We start from the raw sequence: 21,380 nt of genomic DNA on the forward strand, positions 1-21,380 counted from the left end.
TTAAAAACTTATATCCTGATCCAGACCCCAATGCAGTGAATGGAAAGACCGTCATTGACTTCAATGGATTTTGGATCAAGCCCTTGTTGTTTGAGGATTATATCCAGAAAAGCTATAGGCCCCAATCTGAGCTATCCAGACACACTGCACTTGGGATAGGCCTCAAAGGGGTGGTAAAGGTGACTCTACTCCATTTCAATCCATCCCAATCCATGGAACTGCTGGGGGCAGTTCAGCTCTCAGCATAAGTTAGTGGTGCCATTGTGGCCATTGCGGCACCAAAGATCATGAGTCTGGCCACACGCTTCCTGCCCTTAATGTGCCCCCTACACCAGAGGGATCCCCAGCTGGTCACCTAGACCAACTTAAAGACTTATTTGTGTCACCATTATGGTGCAAAGCACCTTATTGGGGCTGGGGATTTGGTTCAGAGATGGAATGACTTGATCATGAATTTACTAGCCTGCAGAGCTTGGTGCAAGACTCATCTTGTCTGACTCTGAAAGGCTTTCCCTGGGCCCAGTCCTTGTCCTTGCTCATGGTCTCATTGGGAGAAATCTTGACCCTACTGAAGTCAAGGAGAGTTTTGCCTTCATTGACTTCAGTGGGGCCAGAACTTCACCCACTGACTTTATCTGGGACTTATTGGCTGAATAAAGGCTGCAATATGAGGCTTTTTTTGATGGTTTGGATCACTATATAGAGAGAAGCTGTTTGTCCCATCAGTTGTGTATAGTTTAATGTCCCACTTGCATGTAATTAAAATAAAATCTCTGAGACTTGAACCAGATTAAGATGGAATCACTCTTACATGGTGGGGGCGGGGGAACTGTCTTTGTCAGTAGGAAACTAAATTCTTTTCTTCAAAATATGACCTAAAGAATAATGTTAAAACCAAAATAATGGGCCAAATCCTTTCCCAGTCTAACAAAGCTAATGGAGGGTACAGTGGGATTAAATTGTCCCAGTATATTTCATAAAGATCTTATCTGTTGTACACAACACTTTAGATTATTCAGAAGAGAAATTTAAAAAATTAGTTTAGTTTTTACCTCAAGTGTTTTGCATTTCAGCCAGTAGTGACAATGAAACGGGGCTGGTCGGTGTCACTTTCACTGTGTCAGTTTCTCGGCAATTCCCCTTTCTGAGTCTTATAGTTTAGCCCCTAGCTGTAAATGTTTTAAATTTCCCAATCAATACATTTTGGATTTTAGATATTTTGTATCTTGTGTTTTTTAATAAAACCTAAATTTGAGTTAATGAATGAAAACCCCATTCTATGGCAGTGTTTCTTTAAAGGCTATGACAACTTGTTCCTGGCTCTATATCCAAATTAGAGCTGGGAAAAATCCCACCTGGTAAAAAAAGAACACTCTTCTTCCTTTAGAAATCTCTTCTTATTTGTGAGGTCAGGCAGAGCTGAATAAAAGTCAACAGACAGGCAGCCAAAGAAGGAAAATCAACATGTGTGTGGGGCTCACAGTCTCTCTGGCTGGTTTCAGTCTCCAATAAAGCAATGGAACCTCCCAATACAAACATCTCCTACTGGCTGCTTGCGTAGCTACCTTTTCATCACCTACGGGCCTGCTCCTGCTCCCTTTGAAGTCAGTTGGAGTTTTTCTATTTATTTCAGTGCAAATGGGATTGGTCCCCTCATGATGGAACAGCAGTTCATTGGCAGTCCTGACTTGCTTGCCAGAGTTTAAATCTTGTTCACAGTTCATTGTCACTCTAATTAAAATGATTACAAACAGTCCCCATTTGAAAGACACCTTATGATGAAAACAAATGCTGGACAACTTCAGTGGGAGCCACACTTTCCCCTCAGCATAGCTTTAGTGAACAACAGAATAGCCACTGGCAATTTATACCATTAATCTGTAAATCCTGCCTCTAGCTGTGATTCTCATATCCATCTATTGATACAGTTTGAAAAGTGGTCCCATCACTGACATAGCCCAAACATTGGACCACGTCATGCTACTGGCTTTATAAACAGAACTCCACATTGCTTAAAAGTGCATAGCCCACATAATTTGTTTAGTGGCCACTGCAAAGCACTGTGTACTCTGTTCATTCACTGCACTACCCCTAATTTTATTTATATTTAGTTTGGTGACCAATCACCAAGTTCTCCACCAACATGCCAAGTTTGCATTTTGCCGTCATGACGCGAGTTTATAAAATATGGATTTTCCCAGATTCTGTAGCCACCTGTCGATTCCCAGGCAATCACAGAAATGCCCTGTGACACACACTGTCTAGAATGCTGGAGGCTTGTTGTGTCAAGGCAGCCATAAAAGTGAAGGAAAACAAAGCCTGAGAAAATAAACAAGCTGCACCTCTGATTGGCAATCCCGTCTAGTTCATTCCCTTCCCAATGACTAACTGTTAGGACTCCTGAAATGTGTCCAAAGGAGAGGAAATTAAGTTGCTGAGATGGGAAAGGATATGAAATTTCCTGACCAGACTGAGGTACAGGTGCCCAGTATCTGTGATGTTATGAAACATTTACCAAGGGAATGATTCTGGATTTTTTGCATGCCTCTAAAATTGTCCCTCCCCCACGTCCCCCAAAAAGTCCTATTATGTATTTCTTAATTCCTCCAGCTATGAGAAGATGCTGGGGGCCAAACAGCTGTGATTCCTTCATAAAGTACTTTGGCATCTGATGCCCCCTCCCCCTCTCTTGTAGCCTTGGCGTTGAAGGCTCTCCAAGGAAAAAAGCCACATATGAAAAAGGGATCACTTTGATAGAACGAAACTATAACCAGCTACTAAATCAATTGAGTTAGGAAATTCCCATTCATTCCTGCATTCATCCAGAACCATATCTCCTGTGGGAAGCCATTATTATTTGGATGTTAAAATCCTCTTCCTGTACCAAAAAAACATTTTTGGATCAGCAAAAGTACAAAAACATTGTTTATTAAATCCATGGGAAAATAATTCTATCTCAAAGGAGCTGAAAGCTAGGCCACTGTCTGTCCACTGGCGGAGGTTCTTACTTGTGCACCTGGGGATCTTATAGAAAAAATCTGATGACATCATCACTAAGCAATATCGAATTAGGAATGTAAATCATCATTTCACTAGCACATCATCTGAGAACGTTTTAAAAAAAGGAAATGAAAAGTTACATTGTTGCCACCTGTGTTGATTGCTCTGCTGAATTAAAACAACTCCAATGCTATTGTTCCTGCATATTTTTAGAGAAGACAGTAAACATGAGAGGCAATGAACATGCAGGAATCCCTGGTGGATTTAAAAATCAGTTCCGCTTCCCAAAGCCAGAGTTCGCCCCAGGGTAAACATCAGAAGGAATTTGTAATTCAACAAAAACAAATTTCTTTCCATTAAGAGCAGCACAGAAGATATTAGCTCTGTGGCATATTTGTGGGTATGTGGGTGTGGAGGGTGTCACTTAATAGGAGTTTGTAAACATAACTTTGCTAACCGATCATGTTCTAGAAATGAATTACAGCTATGTTTTGAGGTGAACATTGTTACTAATAATTACCAAGCCTCAACTGGGACAGACTACTAATTAACTGGGCTATTATAATGGTTTCTTCATGAAGCTTAGACTGCTTTGCATTAGGCTAAAACAGCTACTACTACCCTGATCTTTCAGAAATGATGAACATCCACAAATCCTACTGATGCCAGTGCCCAGTAGCTTTAAAACTCAGGCCATATATACCATAATGCATGATCCAAAATAAAAAACAGGACTGAGATTATATGTCTGCAGTATCTCTGGGTGACACTGAGAAGTCCATTGCTTGTTTTCTATAATATTCAGGATGATACCACAGGTTTCATTTTTCTAGGTATCCCATCATGTTTGGAACATGTGTCCTAAGCAATGGGCCAATGCTTTCTTTGGTTACAATGCCCAGTGAAGTCAACGGGATTTGTACATGATTAACCAAGGGCAGACTTTGGCCCTACTAATGAAGTGAATCCCCAGGCAAAAAATGGAGCAACCATTAGGCATTCAAAGTTCTGGATTAGAAACTATCAGTGCGTGCGGGTGTGTTTGTGCATGAGAGAGAGAGAGTGAGAATATTAACCATGAAACCCTGGCCTGGCAAGAGAAATATGGGAACCCACGCTCTCCCATTTCATTCTACTAAGATGTTACAGATGTTTTCTGGGGGGGACCTGAGCTTGGGGCTCCAGTAAAATCCCCCCATTTTTTCTTCCCCTCTCTTCATTTCTGATGACAGCAGGAATGTCCCTACTCTTTTGGGAAAGTGTCATGGGCCCGTCACAAGAGCTGGGCAAGAGGGCCCTCTTGTTGATGCCCCGTGTGAATAGATGGCACTTTGAACAGTGAAGAACAACCTCCCCCACCTGTTACATTATGGCATCAGCACTGATGCTTTGCTAGTGAGCAAAAGGCTGGCATGATTTCCTCATTTAGACAATTTGTAGCATTGTAGGCCAATCAAAATCAGCTTTGGTCACCTAAGAGGGGTGTCATATTTGTTGTCTAGATGAGTTTATGATTGGTCAGTTCATTGTACTGGATAGATTCATGGGCTATTTTACAAGGAACACAAATAAAACGGGAGAGTTTCTGTTCTCTCTTACTGGTCTGAAATGGCTGAAGTACTCACTTAAATGAGGGTAGGTGGCAAACTTAATGCTCACTGCATTGCTTCCAAAACCTCTCCACTGTTTTCCCCCTCGTTTGGCACAGTTTCATTGACAGCACCCAGTGGGCTAGATTACTTAACTACTCACAGTGCCACATAGCTAATATATGACATACTGTATGCTTATTCTTTTCCCTATTGCAAACCACAGAAGTGAACACTAGGATTCAAACAAAAACAAATTACTTCAGCAACTCCTGGAAAACTCAAGTGGTTAATCAGTTACCTTTTATTTAAATATATATGCTTAATGCTGAATTAAGTTGTAAAAACCAAGGGCTGATTTATGGCCTCACTCAGCCTTAATTAACATTGATTCCAGGGGAATAGTAAATGTGAATAGCCTTCACAATTGAGGTTGAACAATGAGCTCGCTGGGTGTTGTCCAATTTGTAGCATGATTTACATGGAAGCAAGCCCTTCTTTTCCTAGGGTTATCCCTTTTTTCATCTGGTGTTTAGGATGGGTTATATATAATCCATAGATAGGAACATTTGCTGTCAAATATTTTCCCTGATTTAGAGCGAGGCACTACAATGGTCACTATAAATAAGGAAGAAAAAAAAACCCAATTTGAGGCTTTGCAGGGATTCCTTGTTCTTGCAATGTGTCATCACTTGTCCATTCCATGGCATTTTTACGAAGTGGCCATAATGAAAGTCAGATTAAATGTACAGGATATATACATTTAATCAACAGCCATTGGAGTCAGTAGTGCTGGAAGAGTTATAAAAGCTCCAGTGAATGCAAATTTATTGCAAAAGAATCTGAGTCTTGGTGGTATGAATGTCTGCTGAATGGTACTACCTGACACAGAACACCTAAAACTTTCAAAAGTGAGTTATTTAAGTGTAACGTTTTGCTTGTAAAGCCGCCAGCTGCTGGATTTCAAGACTTGAAACTGTTCCAAAACATTGGACGAGGTACTTTATATGTGCACTAGAGTAAATACTCTGATTTTACTGCCAATTTAAATGTGCTCAGTTTACAGTAATGAGCTTGTATAGGCATTACCTTGTTTATAGAAAGTGGAACAGGAAGAAACTAACATTAACCATTAACAGTAGCAATTTCTTTTGCCTTCTACCTCAACGTTATGCCAAATAGATCTTTCCCATGTCCTATCTAAAAATCTTTGCTGGTTCTGCTTTTTAAACACTATGGGGATAATTGGGGTATTGAATAAAAATATTACATCATGTAGGTCCAGTTAGTTTTGTGACTTCCGTGTTGCTACATCCAGTCCCTGCTTTGAAATGCATTTTAACAATATGTACAATACATGTCCTATATACTGGTGAACTTGATGATAGCAGTTGGTCCCAGCAGAACATATTGTGGCATTTTTTAAGCTCTTTACAAAACCAGAGCAATTTCATCCGGGAAGAAAACCAAACTGCTGTTTCCGCCCCCTGTTCTCCTTCTCAACTTCTCCATCTCAACTTCTTTTATTCAGTCCAAATGTTTTATTCTTTCAAGACAGAGAAAAATTAAGAAAGAAGCTTCATGTCTCTGTGACTCTGCAACCTTGGACAAACATCCTTGCCACCTCCCTGGCCATCTGCTTCTGGAGAGCCTTCCCTCCCCTCCCCCCACCACGAGCCTAATGTAAAGTCTATTACAGTCAGTGGAAAAGCTGCCAGCAAAATCCTTGTTCTACACAGGTCATAGTCAGCTCTTTGTTTGTAATATCAACTCTGGTTTAAAATATACGCTAAGAAGTGACAATAACATGCCAGATGAATCTAGCACATGGTGTTACTACAGATGATGAGTTTTTATTATTTCTGTTGGGTTAGCATGGGTTAGCTCCAGTTGGGAGCAAGGCCCCATTTTTTAGGTGTTGTACAAACCAATAGGACAACACAGTCCTTCATCTAAAGAGCTTACAGTCAATACCCATGTCAGACCAAGGGTGGATGCAACATCCAAACAAAATGATATCTGGCAAATGCCATGTTAGGCCCAAGCTTATTTATACTGTGAAGGTGAAGCTGGAGGGGATGAATTTTTTTAGAAGTAGGGGAGCAGAAGGAAGAAAGGAAAGGTGAGGAGGCACTGCAGTGGGATAGAGAGGAGCAGGGCAAAGAGAGTGAGGCTGAAGGCAAAGGTAATGTGAAGGAAAGCAGTTGGAGGAGGTTGCAGCTAGCAGCGAATTAGCAGTGAGGAAAGGATGTCCAGAGTCCAGGGGTTCTGAAAGTGCCTTGCCCCTCTGCCCTGCTACTGACACTGCCTACAGAGCTCCTATTGGGGGTGGGGTCTCCTTCGCTCATAGGGCTGGCCTTCCACTAGCCCACATGTCTGGGAAAAGGAAAAGGGGCAGGGTGGGTCTTGGTTAGGGGACGTGTCCCCAGATGGGCTCAATGGTGGGTGCAGGGAAGGGACCAGTTGGGGCTCAATCCCTCTCTGCTATGGGCCACTGTGAATACAGAACACACATACATAATCTCTACAATATTTTCACATCAAGTCATTCAGAATCAGTTACCTTCCAGTGGCCCAGTCCAAAAAAACCCAGAAAGCTGAGATCCAGCAAATCCATGTACGTAAAGATCCATCTTGCTCTTGCAATTGCCCATTGGTGTGCACAATTAACGTGTGTGTGTGTGTGTGTGTGTCTCTCTCTCTCTCTCTTGCTCTCTCTCCAGGTCCAAGTCTCACCCTCGACTTTAAAAAAAAATCAGACCCACTACATTGTCCTTCACATTTCTCTCTGGGTTTATAGGCCTTTATTTATTTCTGTATGACAATGCCTCCTCTGTAGGTTCCTGAGTGAGTTTTCTAAAATAGCAATAATTTATAATTCTCCTGTTTATTTTTCTAAGATTATCCTTTTGTCTTTCCTTTCTCTTTAAGAATTTCCTTGTATCTGGTTTTGCCTCATCTCTTCACTCCCTCACTTCCCAGCAGACAGACTGCAGCCTTATATGATCTTTCTCACTAGTCAATGATTCAATGTTACAAAGACCTCTAAGGCTGGTGCTTTTTTCAAGGTCCAAGTAAGTTATAACATTGTCTAGTTAACCCTTGTTAACCCTAAGAGGCAGGCAAGTGTTACTAGCCTTGCATTACAGACAGGGAAATTGAGACAGAAGGCAAAGTGACATGCTCAAGGCCACAGTGGCAGACATTGTGAAAGCCATTATTGGAATGGAGGAGTTCCTGGCTCCAAGCCATGTGTGCAGACTTTTAGATCCTGGTCTCTCTAGTAGAAGCCTGCTCAGCAATAGTTCTACTTTTATATGTTCTTTGCACAGTGAAAAATAGAATTATGGATCAATTTGTTATCACATGAGTTTCACCAAAATTCAACCCCCCATGGAATTGTGTGATACATAACATCATCAAACATGCAGTCAACTGAGGAGCATTGTGCCAGCTAGAGTGACCACAATGGATGGTGTACACTAGGAATCGTGTATGGAAGTGCCCAGATCTGGCTCAACCCTGCAAATCCACAAATCTCTGGGGTGTCCTTGCAGGCAGTGCCAGGCAGGGTCAGGGTGCACAAAACTTTGCACATTGTTGAAGAGTTTGAGAGCATAGTGTGCTGGGGTGTTTTCCTGGTAACATGGCCAAAAAGCATGCAACACCTCTTTGGAATATAATGAGCCGTTGAAGGAAGTTCAGATCTCTGCAAGATTATGACATTTTGCAAAAATTCAAACCACTTTATCCTCAGAATTTGATGATGACAGTGCATATGGAATGCCTCTAGATGCTCCAGGTCTGCCTGTAAGTGGGTCCAGGTTTCTGACCCATATAGCAATACAGATAGTACACAGGTTTGAGAGATCCTGAACTTTGTCTCAGGGCAAAGATATTTTTGCAGCCATAAGTTAGACATGGACTTCATGCAGGAGACAGCGAGACCTAATTGTTGAAGAAAGTCCAGTTTGGTGTGACTGTTTGACTCTGCTGGCAGTCTAGGTAGATAAATTAGTCAACACTCAACCCCACCTGCACCAAGGGTTCTGTTGGCCCAGATCCGAGGTTCTGGACCTTGGCCTTCTGCCATGAGATGCCTCCACAGTGCAGGCAATGTCTTGGAGACTGGGGGTTGAAATTCTCTGGCTTCTTCACAAGTACGTCACCATCACTGACATAGTCTTGGTGAGTGAACACTTCTTGACCAATCTTGATTTCAACATGTGGAGCGGCAAGTGCTAATATCCACTTGATAGTTTGACAGACTAGTGCCAGGGTGAGAATGCATCCCTACCATGCAGCTGAGGTTGGGTAGAAACCGTGAAAGCTGGGAACAAATGCGCACTCTTACACTGGTACTGATGTGAAGATCATGCACCAGATTTAGCAAAACATCTGGAACACCAATTCTTTTCAGTGTGAGCCAAAATGCTGATCTGCCGTCTGAATCAAAAACCACGTTGATATTGATAAATGCCACATGAAACAGAAATGCAGCTCAGCCAGAAGGTAAAGTCATCATCCATTGTGGACCACCCAACGGTGAAATCTGATTGCGTGGACAACAGTGTCTGTTAAGGCGCAGCTGCATCCTGCCAGTCTGAATGCGAGTGAAGACCTTTCCAGGGACTTATGATAATGAGATTGGCCCGCAGTTGCTACATTCGGTGTGAGATCCTTTGCCCTTGTACAGGGACACTATGATGCCATCTTTCCATTCTGCTGATGCTGATAAGAACAGCTGATGCAGGGCAATGCTCACTGGTTCCAAGGCATCTTTGAGTAGCCAGGGTGGAATGCCATCAGGTCCAGCAGCATGTCCATTCTGTAACTTTTGGATGACCTTTCATACTTCCTTGGATGATGAAGGATCAGTGTGCATCTCTGGCTCTGCAACTATGTGGTGTGCCAGGTCACATAGCTCTGGATCGTCATCAGCATGTGTGTGGTTCAGCACATTTTTGTAATGTGTTTTCCATCTGTCTAGGACCTCATCCGTTGATGAGCAGGGAGAGCTGTCTGGTTTTGTGATGGGGATGTTAGAAGGCTGTTTATGGCTGCCAGCCAGTCACATGATGGCTCTGTGCCAAGGCTGCACTGTATCACCAGCGAGTAGCAAAAATCCAGTCAACTCCGCCATATGATATACTGCTAGTTCTTGGAGATTTCAGTGCCGTGACTGGCTGTGATCAAACTCGGTATGAAACTGTGACAGCTTTGGTTAAGGTTCCCCAAATCATGACACCACCACCCAGCTTTTGATGTGTGCTGCAAAGGGCTTGTCTTGTATGGGTTCCTGGTTTAGGCACCTTAACAACCATCGCAGTACCTGGATTTCAAACAATGGATGTGCCATGAAGGAAACTGACCACATCCTCATCAGAAATTGATCCATAGTGAGATCTTATGAGGCCTTTGATGGTGCAGAAGCACCAGCAAATTCAGATCAAGACTAGCTGTCCCTCAGGTCTCACTGCATTTTCCAACTCCTCACAAGCCAGATGTCCACCAACAGTCAATGTCAGTGTCTATCTGAGGATCCTGTTGAAGCCCTGAAATACACACAGGCAGTTGAGGATCACATATGTAAACTTCATATTCTCTAGGACAGGGGTTCTCAAACTGGGGGTCGGGACCCCTCAGGGGATCACAAGGTTATTACATGGGGGATCGCGAGCTGTCAACCTCCACCCCAAACCCCGCTTTGCCTCCAGCATTTATAATAGTGTTAAATATATAAAAAAGTATTTTTAATTTATAAGGGGGGTTGCTATGTGAAAGGAGTCACCAGTACAAAAGTTTGAGAACTACTGCTCTAGGACAAAGGGGTGATTGTCTAAAGTGGTATACACAGGGCTGGCTCTAGGTCTTTTGCTGCCCCAAGCAAAAAAATTTTTGGCTGCCCCCCACCCCAGCCCTGGGCTCTCAACCCCCCCTCCACCAGTGCCTCCTCCACCCGCAGCCCCTGCCGCCCCAGCCCTGGGCTCTCTCTTCCCCCCCCCCACCTGCACCCCCTGCCGCCCCAATGCTGGGCTCCTCCCCCCCACCTGCACCCCTTGCCGCCCCAGCCCTGGGCTCCCCCCCACCAGTACTGACTCCGCCCGCTCCCCCCTCACCTCCAGCTGGTCCGGCACTGGCAGGGTCGGGGTAAGCCCCAGGGTGCCCCCCGCGCACAACGCGCTGCTGCTGCCAGGGCTGGCTCTAGACTTTTGCCACCGGAAGCAAAAAAAAAAAAAAGATGGCTGGAATGCCGCCCCTGAAAATGTGCCACCCCAAGCACATGCTTGGTTTGCTGGTGCCTAGAGCCAGCCCTGGGTATACATAATGCTATGTCACATGCCATGGCTGGAACGATTGGTTTCAGATAGTCATGCAAGAAACCTGGACTTTCTGAAGAGGACTTTGATATATCAGTGAAAAAGGCAGAGGCATATAAGCAGGGAAATGTTTGAGAACATAAATGGCAGAAAGGCATTTTCCAGGCCATGGCAAAATGTGACCATGAGATCTAAATCAACTCCCTGGCTGATGAAGCAGAGGAACTGGAAGTTGCAAAGTATAACAGTCTGCCTCTTGCCTACAGAGCCATCCCATGATAAATAAGGCGATGGGTTTGTCACCAGGGCCAGCTCCAGGATTTTTGCCGCCCCAAGCGGCACACACACAAAAAAAAAAAAGCCGCGATCGCGATTTGCGGCGGCAATTCGGCGGGAGGTCCTTCGCTCCGAGCGGGATTGAGGGACCATCCGCCGAATTGCCGCCGAATAGCTGGACGTGCCGCCCCTCTCCGGAGTGGCCGCCCCAAGCACCTGCTTGGTAAGCTGGTGCCTGGAGCCGGCCCTGTTTGTCACACCAGATTTTTCTCTAAATTTTCCTTTAGCTGTTTGTGCGGCTCCATCATCCAGGCACATCAGTTGTCAGGGAAGTCAGGGCCATCTCTCTTAACCATGTTCTGTGGGTGGATGTCCAGAGCACAGCTTCAGAGGCATGTTTGATTCACTTCACTTGATTCCCAGGTATAGAAGTCAGAGCGCAGACTCCTGCAATGGCAGTAACAGCAATCAATGGGGTGACAAAGTCAACATATGACTTTTGTCTAGACAAGTCTATGATGTTTAGGTTACTTAAATAGGAAGTACCAGTTTTGTCCGAGCAGGGTCAGCAGTTAGGGTTAACTGATCTGTGAGGAAGCGAGAAGGGTATGAAATGTGTGTCATGAACTCATCTCCTGTCATGTAGCTATGAACTCAAAAGTGGGCCAGTTGTTGCCAAATGCATGTATTTTTCCAGTGAAAATGGGCTAGGTTTCATGAAGAATTTCATGGAGGGATGTGGATTTTCTTAGTGAAAATGGGCTGTTTTCAAGTGAAGAAGGGTTCACACTGAAAACTCGTGGAAACTTATGGCTTCCACCCAACGTCAGTGCCCAAGTCACCATTTAATTTTTGTATTTTGAGTGGTGAGAACAGCACTAACAGAGACAGCCACATTCCAGACTACCAGCAGCAAACTATCATGATCCACGTATTTTGAACTCTGCAGATTTCTACATAAAAACAAATGTTCAGATATTCTCTGAGTAGCATAGATCGTTCCTGGTGTTATGAATGAAAGGTCCAATCCTGAGTGCCTTACTCATGGTTAGCGTGTACAGGGTGCATACAACCCCGAGTAAACTGCGATATGTGTTCACGCCATACCTGGGGTGCAGAAATCCTATCTTCAGCGGTGCAACATACTCCCATCTGCCTGCCTTTCCTGCTCCGTGGGCTAGCACACATGGGAGAGCATGGCTCCATACTCTCCTCATCCCCTTTTGGGGTGGACTGGGCCCCAGAGCCAGAGGAAGGAAGCAATTCTGATTGGCTCTTTATATGGGATGAGAAGCTCCTTGTGCCATTGTGTAATGGCCACCCACATTGTTATCACCCAGCATACCAGAAAAATCAGTTGTCATTAAAAAATCTTAATATAAACCATAAACAGTAGAGTAGTGATGTCTACAATTTAGGGTATGTCTACACTACCTGCCGGATTGGCGGGCAGCGATCGATCCAGCGGGGATCGATTTATCGCGTCTAGTCTAGATGTGATAAATCGACCCCTGAGCCCTCTCCCGTCGACTCCTGTACTCCAGTGCCGAGAGAGGTGCAAGCAGAGTCAACGGGGGAGCGGCAACGGTTGACTCACCGCAGTGAAGACACCGCGGTAAGTCGATCTAAGTACGTCGACTTCAGCTACGTTATTCACGTAGCTGAAGTTGCTTAACTTAGATCAATCCCCTTCCCCCCCCGCAGTGTAGACCAGGGCTTAAAGATGGCTCTGTACAGCATATGCCTCATCGGTCATGGTATCAAAGGCCGCCTGGCGAAATGGACAGACGTTCAACACTTTGCAGGATTGGTCCCTGTGTGCAGTGAGAATTGATGCTGAGCCTCCTCAACTCCCATTGACTCAAAGGGTCACTCAGCTTCTTGCAAGATTAAAGGGCCCATAAGGGGCTTTCTGTGCTTTAACCGAAGAAAGGGGTCTACCCTATAAACACAATTTAAACTGCCTTGCAGGAAACAGGCTATGAAGTTTAATCCTGTCACGCCAGTCTAAGGGTGAACTCCTGCGCAAAACTTCCATTGACTTCACTGAGGCCAGAACTTCCCCCTAGAGTGACTTATTGTAAGGGGGCATTTCATATTTTCTAATAAAAATTTGTATTGTTTTCTCCAAAGTCATGCAGTAGAAATTTGGACCCCTACTATGTAGTTACCAACCAACACAAAGTCCCACAGTAATGAACCTTTGCCAAAATAGCAACTGATTGGCAGAATTAGAATCTGCATTTGATTTGTCCATGACAATTAAGATGATATCATCACTAACAGGACTTAACAGTAATTTCCATTGTTCTTTGCAGATATTTAATTCTGTGTTGCGACTTTTCAGTTTGGTCATAATCAACTGACTGTCTCTTGGAGAATTGTGATGTTTGCGATTACTTAATATTGACTGGGTTATTTCAGTGACAAAACATTTACTTGCTGAGATGGGGATTTGAGTGGCTAATCCACCATCTTGCCTTAGTCCTGGTAGTTTCAAGGTTTTGTTCACATAAATTGTTTTTGAACTGTAGGTGACTCAAATTTCAATTTCAACCATGCCACTTAGGCCCAGATCCTTCCTGGTATTTAAGCTCCTAACTTCCCATTAAATCAGTGGAAGGGAGGAGCCTACATACCTTTTGAGGATCTAGGTCTTAGGGCCCCTTACTTCAGTGACAGCAGGATCAGGCCCTTCATATTAACTTTTGAACATTGTAAAGCAGAAATGAGTTCAGCACTTTGGTGCCAGAGTCTGCAGACCTTTATTGATAACTTTACTGTGACTTCAGTGAGGTTCTCATATGAGTAAAATGCTACTTGCTAAATGACTGGTACCTACAGAATGATTCAAAGCTTTAAAGTGCCTTTTCTTCTTCTTCCCCCTTTTAGATTTTCATAAATAATGAGTGGCAAAATTCTGAGAGTGGGAACGTATTCCCAGTGTATAATCCATCAACAGGAGAGCAGATCTGTGAGATCCAGGAAGCTGACAAGGTAAAGTGTCCCTGTGATATGGTTACAAATGTACACTGGACCAAAACCTATACCTCTTACTAGTCCACTCCAGAATCCCCATTGATGATAGACCAATCTTTTATTAACTCCTGCCCCCATAGTATGATTATGGTATATTGTCCGTTCGGAAACTTCAGATACCAACTAATACTCTGTCAGTGTTTACCCCAGGGCTTTATTGTTCCTTCCTCCTCAACAGGTTGATACGGACAAAGCAGTGAGGGCAGCTCGCCTTGCTTTCTCTCTAGGCTCGGTGTGGAGGAGAATGGATGCATCGGAAAGAGGCCGTCTCTTGGATAAACTAGCGGACTTGGTTGAAAGAGACAGAGCAATTCTAGCTGTAAGTGGTGTAGGGGGAAATCAAAAGTTGTTTTGTGTATGAGCTTTATATTCTGAGAGCAAATAAATTCATAGATGTGTAGATGTGAGTGACATTGGTGTCAGATTGGCAGTATGTCTGAATAGGTTTTCCATTGACTCAAATGGGCTTTGGATCAGGCTCTGAGTGTGTGTGTGTAACACCGACAGACCCCAGTCATCAGTGGGCGGGATCGAACCTGGGACCTCTAGAGCTTAGTACATGACCCTCTACCGCATGATCTAAAAGCTAACTTTGGCTGTTAACTAAGGCTGTAGAGCAGACTAATTTAACTCTCTCTCTTTAAGTGGTCTTGGTGCCACTAGATGGGACAGAACACCACACCCAGGAAGTGTGTGGATTACATGTGTGTGACGTTGTGCAGTCTACATGGTTGTATAAAAACATGATAATAAGTGAATATAATGTAACTGGGATAGTTTTATAAAAAATTTGATAATAAGTGACTATAGTGCAAAAGGTCTCTTGTAAGGTATCATTACAAAGCTCATAATCTACTGAGTGTGATCATCCTATTTGTAGAAATGTACCACTCTTGTATCTAAAACTAGAAATATAAAACATAACTCTGAGGGCCTATTGTAATTATGTAAAGTGTGGGCCATTAATGATGGTTTGGAATCTTGATGACTCCCATTGTCTGCAGATGGCTGCTTACCTGTGAGTCTCCCTGTATATGTGTGTGCTGGCAAGTGAGTAATGAAGTCTTGCAGTGACATGTGATCATGTCACCTGAACTGGAATCCATCTTTAACCTGGTGCTTTTCCAGTGAGGGGGGGGGGATGGAAACCCAGAGGGACAAAGGGTTCCCGCCTTATGCAAAAGATATATAAAGGGGTGGAAGAGAACAGAGAGGGAGAGGAGCCATCATGAAGAATCCCCTAGCTATCATCTGAGCTGGAACAAGAGCTGTACCAGGGGAAAGAATTGTGCCCAGGCCTGGAAGGTGTCCAGTCTGAGAAAAAGCTTACTGAAGCATCTCTGAGGGTGAGATTATCTGTATTCAGTTTGATTAGGCATAGATTTGCGCATTTTATTTTATTTTGCTTGTGACTTACTTTGTTCTGTCTGTTACTACTTTGAACCACTTAAATCCTACTGTCTGTATTTAATAAAATCACTTTTTATTTAGTAATTTACTCAGAGTATGTATTAATACCTGGGGGAGCAAACAACTGTGCATATCTCTCTATCAGTGTTATAGAGGGCGAACAATTTATGAGTTTACTCTGCATAAGCTTTATGCAGGGTAAAACGGATTTATTTGGGTTTAGACCCCTTTGGGAGTTGGGCATCTGAGTGCTAAAGACAAGCACACTCCTGTGAGCTGTTTTTGGGTAAACTTGCAGCTTTGGGACAAGTGATTCAGACCCTGAGTCTTTGTTAGAGCAGACTGGAGTGTCTGGCTCAGCAAGACAGGGTGCTGGAGTCCTGAGCTGGCAGGGAAAACAGAAGCAGGGGTAGTCTTTGCACATCGGGTGGCAGCTCCCAAGGGGGTTTCTGTGATCCAACCCATCACAATGTGTATTCGTAACTTTGTGTTATGTTCTAAAATTTAAAAAAATGGAAAAATGCATAAATCCAATTGTGCGGTAATAATTAATAAAAGGATAGATGAAATGCTATGCAGTAGTGAACCAGTAATGCAGTTTAGAAATTATGCTATTTAGCACATACATTAAGCTTATAAACTGCAGCATTGTTAATGTCATTTTCTGCATGGCAAGTGCTTTGGAACTAAGCTGGTGAACATCTTAATTCCAGCTTTGTCAACACTTAAATCATGTTACCACCAATGTATGCTGTAAAATCGCCATGGGGAAAAGGAAGTGGACAACAAAACAAGCTCACTATGCCTGTCATTTGATTTGTATGTCTAGAGCCAAATTCTTTGCTGAATTGCATCACAGGCAATGCTGCTGACTTCAGTTTGGGATGTAAGTCAGTGCAGAATTAGGCCCCTACTCTTCTGTATACAAATTACATTTGTGGTCTGTATCTAGTCATTTGTTATACCTGCTATCTTATCTCCACTGTGCCCATTCATAACAATTTCTATTAGATAATACTAACAGTTGAAAGTTAGTTAACTACCTTTCCAACATCTAAGGAAATTTTATTGGATTATTTTCACTAAACAATCTTAGGGACTCTTAAGAGGATGCCTAAAAAGATACTGTTGTCAATGGGAAAACTGAATTAAAAATAAAGCCCTTAGCTTGTTAAATTATGATCTTCCCTAGAGGAGAGCTTGTTTATTTGATGGTAATAAATAAGCTGGCTGTACACTATAGATATCCCAGGCCTCAACAGGGATCTTGGCAGCCATTTATAGAAAATTTTATATTCACATCAATTTTATAAAGAGGAATACGTCAGTTCTGCTCTCTACGAAGTGAGATAGTTAATGTAGGGTTACAAAGAGCCCGTTCTCAGCTGTTATCATGAACATAGCAGATCCTAGTTTGACAGGCATTTTTATCTTGGCTCCTGATTAAAGAAATGTTGTGTTTATGTATTTGAACTAAACAGTGACTATTAAGTGTACACACACACACACACACACACTTACTCTTAAAATCATAGGGGTTTTAGGGACTTTTAAAATTACTAGGATTTTTCAAGAAAAATTCTGTATGTTTCAGATCAGTTGAAATATTCAACAAAAGTTTCGTCATGCAACTCTTGAGAAGTCGTTATTCCTAGTATTATTGCCACCCCCCCACAAAAAAACCCAAAACAGTAGCAGTAAAAAGGGATCTTAATAGCTATTGTGAAGTTCCTGATGTTGGGGGAAGCCTGGTTTGATCCTCATTACTACTCGTCTGTCACTAGTGTCATTACGTGAGCGGTTGGAGTATTGCACTCTGCATAGCCTGATGTGCTACTTTGCTCTTGTCCTCCAGACCATGGAATCGCTGAATAGTGGCAAACCCTTTCTGCAGGCTTTCTATGTAGATCTTCAGGGAGTCATCAAAACGCTGAGGTATTATGCAGGTTGGGCAGACAAGATTCATGGAATGACCATTCCTGTGGGTAAGTAGAATTCACAGAAGCAGCAGATTCTACCTGCAATATGATTCTTCTTTGGAATTTTATTTAAATATCTACACAAACACACTTGGGCAAAATGGAGCTCCCATGAGATCTATTAGATTATGGAATAACCTCTCGTAGAAGGTGGAGGAAGCCCTACAATTGGATTACTTAAAATCAGATTGGAAAAAGCACTAGATAATATGCTGTTGAGTACAATATTAAACTGGCACTGGGATGGACTAGATAACTAGATCACTTACTGTGATTAAAGTCAATGGAAAGCTTCACATGCACATCCAAAGGAATGTTTGGACCCCTATGTATGTGTACCATGAAGTAAACTACAGATAGCTTTTGATAGCTATATTTAAATATAAATATAATTGTCAAGATGGATATTATGCACCCCGATGCATTTGAAAATATAGGCATAATTTGGGCAAATTCTGTGCATAATCCTTCATGTAGCTCTCCCACTGAAGCTACTCCTTACTTTTCACCCCTATTGCCCCTGCTTTTCCAAATTTGTAGCCTTAGTTGTGTTCATTTGTGTGGTTTGAAATGGGCATTAGTAATACCCAGCATGCACCAGGATGTGACTATCCAACTCATTTTACTTGTTATTCAAACTGGATCCAAATTCACAGATACTTTGAGAGAGTTGGTAATTTCATTAGAGAGAAACGTCCATAAATACAAGATACTTTTTTTTTATGGTGTCTGCTTCCTTCTGATGTACAGTGGGATCAGTAGTTAATAATGTGTGTGGGAGAAAAGCTGGGGCATAAGTGGTGGGGAGAAGTTATTCTGCTCTTCTATTTTAGTAAAGAGGTAAGAAAATGTAGCTGAGTTTTCTTAGCTTTCATTTTTAGCTGACAACCCACTCCCTTTCCATTTTCTATTGAAAGCATACTAATCTATGGTCTACAATGAGATTGCCTACAATGGAATATGGCCCATCCACGACTGCTATTAGCAAATATCTCCAGTGGTTGGAGATGGGACATTAAATGGGGAGGGCTCTGAGTTACTACAGAGAATACTTTCCCAGGTATCTGGCTGGTGGGTCTCACTCACATGCTCAGAGTCTAACTGATCACCATATTTGGAGTAGGGAAGGAATTTTCTCCAAAATCAGATTAGTGGGGACCCTGGGAATTTTCACCTTCTTCTGCAGCATGGGGCATGAGTCACTTGCAGGTTTGAATTAGAGTAAATGGTGGAATCTTTGTAACCTGAAGTCTTTAAATCACAATTTGAGGACATCAGTAACTCAGCCAGAAGCTATGGGTCTGTGACAGGAGTAGGTGGGTTAGGTTCTGGGGCTTGCAATGTGTAGGTCAGACTAGATGATCCATGACAGTCCCTTGTGGCCTTAAAGTCTATGAGTCAGTGTATTTTCACTAAAGAAATGGCACTGTAACATTGGGTAAAAGCTCTTCTGTAAGGACTAAAGAAAATATTGCCACCAAATTCTTTGTGTCCTGCTTTCACTTAAAATTGACACAAGCAATAGTGCAGAGCACACCATACATTTATATATTCAGCAAATTTCCTGCTCCCTAATCCCTTCTTCCCTTGTCAGTGAATGCCTCCTCCTCACATATGAGCCCAGCAGGAATACAGAAGTTAAGTCGTTGGGTAAAAGGCATTGCCAACTCGGGAGAACAAATACTCTGTTTATTCCAGTCCTTAAAAATGCAAACAACCAAAGCACTGCAGGAAAGCAGCTGTAAAACGAGTTTGTTAGTGAAGTGGTCTGAGTTCCTAAGGCCACATTTTCAGCAAGCCTCCCTAAATGCAAACCACAATGGCCTGCACAATTACTGGTATCCATATCCTTGTGGAAACGTAGGATTTTCCAGACACAAATGGGTGAAATTGCAATTTCTGAGGGTGCAATTTGGCCCTTTTTAGCTAGCAAGGATTTTCTCTGATTCACCCCTGTGTTACTCTGGTAAACTCATGGCTATCAGTAGAGTTACACCAGTGTAAAGTTAGTTACGCTAAAGCTGGAGTTACCGAGGGATGACTGTTTACATAGTTACAGTCAACTTGTCAAAGGAAATCAGACATGACAATAAAACCACAAAAAAAAAACAATTAAATTTCTTCCCCATCCCCCGTCTGTTAAATGTGATAATGAATTAGACACCCTACAGTCCTCTGATGTTTATTTTTGACAAGGTTTTTCTTCTTTAAAACAACTGCAGACCAGGGAGAGACAGGAAGGAAGGCACTGGATATAGGGGTGGCTAAGAAGGAAGAGTGTTCGTTAGAGTCACATTTGTTCTGGTCTCAGTGTTAGGGCTCCACCCTGCCCTTTGCTCCCTATTGCAAAACCCTGTTGATGTCAAGGACAGCAGAATCAGGCCCTGACTAGAAACTGTTAGATTAATAAAGCTATTACAGACCAAAGTGTAGCTGTAGCTACAGTATATGCCATATCACAAGTTATAGGACCAATTTTGCTCTGGTTACATCCAGGCTATCACACAATATGTTTCCAAGGCTGAATCTGTCATCTCTGTCTCCTATTTTTATATGTGCCACTATATGAGCCATATGGTTACATATTAGACCTACCACATTACCATATATGTGAAAACTAAATACCCAGGACATGTGAGAGATCTGCTTGAATACCCCTATGGAAGGTGTTCCAATACCAAAGCAGAGATCCCCGAATATAAACGTGATTTTCTAATTGGGAAATTTAAAAAAAAAAATATTTGGGCCAGATCCTCAGTTGCTGTGAACTGGTGGCTCTATTAACGTCAGTGAGCTAGGCCAATTTACACCAGCTGAGGATATATTTTTTTTAAAATAACACATGCTCTTTTCTTTAAACCTGTTTTAATACAACTTGAAAAAGAGACAAATTCAGTTTGTTTTTCTGCATTTACCTTAACGATTTGGTAGAAAAAAATAGGAGAGGTGTCAGATTAGCAGCCTGGCTGAAGTCCCTTACCTACCAAATGGCTACAGTATGGACTGCAACAATGCAAGCTTCACACACTGTCCTGCCATATGCCTCCACCCTGACCTGGAGGAACCGACTCTAAGGGTCCTGCATTTCCTTCTTACTCTATGTGCAATTCTTATTCTTGCTGGTGAACACGCACTCCTGCAAGATGTCCCATTTGAAACCAAGGGGATGACTCGTGTAGGTGTTCGCTAGCATGAGTAAATGGGTGCACAGTTGGGCTCTCAGTCACCAGACTCATTTGATCTCCAGTTTCTTTGCTTACTGCCTACAAAGTTGATTGATAATGAATGAGGTGGTGAACTTTGTGATACAGACACTTGTCAGCTGAGACTCAGCCCTGATCTACACTGGGGGAATAGCGTAGCTGATGTCGACGTATCTTAGATCGAATTTAAATTACTTACTTCGCGTCCTCGCGGCGCTGGATCGACGGCCGTGGCTCCCCCCGTCGACTTTGCTTCCGCCTCTCGCACTGCTGGAGTTCAGCAGTCGACGGGAGAGTGATCGGGGATCGATCGCTACCCGCCGATCTGGCGGGTAGTGTAGACGTACCTCTAGAGGGTGACCTACTTCAGCTCTCAAAGGACATCAGGCAGTGACAACTTCCATTTACTACTAATCTGGACTGGATTTGAATCAGTGGCCTAGATGTGGAATGGCATATCCTGTTGTCATTCCCTCAAGACAGTCACAATCACGGTAACTTTATAAAGTATCTTTCAACACATTAATTATTTTAGAAGTCATGAAATTGGTTAACAGGAATGAT

At 42.9% G+C, this 21,380-nt stretch overlaps 1 protein-coding gene across 4 annotated transcripts in view; it reads left to right on the forward strand.

Moving 5' to 3' along the window:
- Positions 1-21,380, forward strand: part of ALDH1A2 (aldehyde dehydrogenase 1 family member A2) — a 70,208-nt gene that overhangs the window by 18,914 nt on the left and 29,914 nt on the right. For 2 of the 4 annotated variants that reach the window (XM_065412833.1, XM_065412834.1), the window contains exons 2-4: positions 14,078-14,182; positions 14,403-14,543; positions 17,490-17,619. In XM_065412833.1, coding sequence (XP_065268905.1) covers positions 14,078-14,182; positions 14,403-14,543; positions 17,490-17,619 — 376 coding nt within the window. Of the gene's footprint in view, positions 1-10,150; positions 10,160-14,077; positions 14,183-14,402; positions 14,544-17,489; positions 17,620-21,380 lie in introns of those variants that run through there. The other 2 variants (XM_065412835.1, XM_065412836.1) reach the window with 2 other exon arrangements.

The sequence above is a fragment of the Emys orbicularis genome, chromosome 10, assembly GCF_028017835.1.
Source record: "Emys orbicularis isolate rEmyOrb1 chromosome 10, rEmyOrb1.hap1, whole genome shotgun sequence".
In the NCBI taxonomy this organism is placed as follows: domain Eukaryota; kingdom Metazoa; phylum Chordata; order Testudines; family Emydidae; genus Emys; species Emys orbicularis.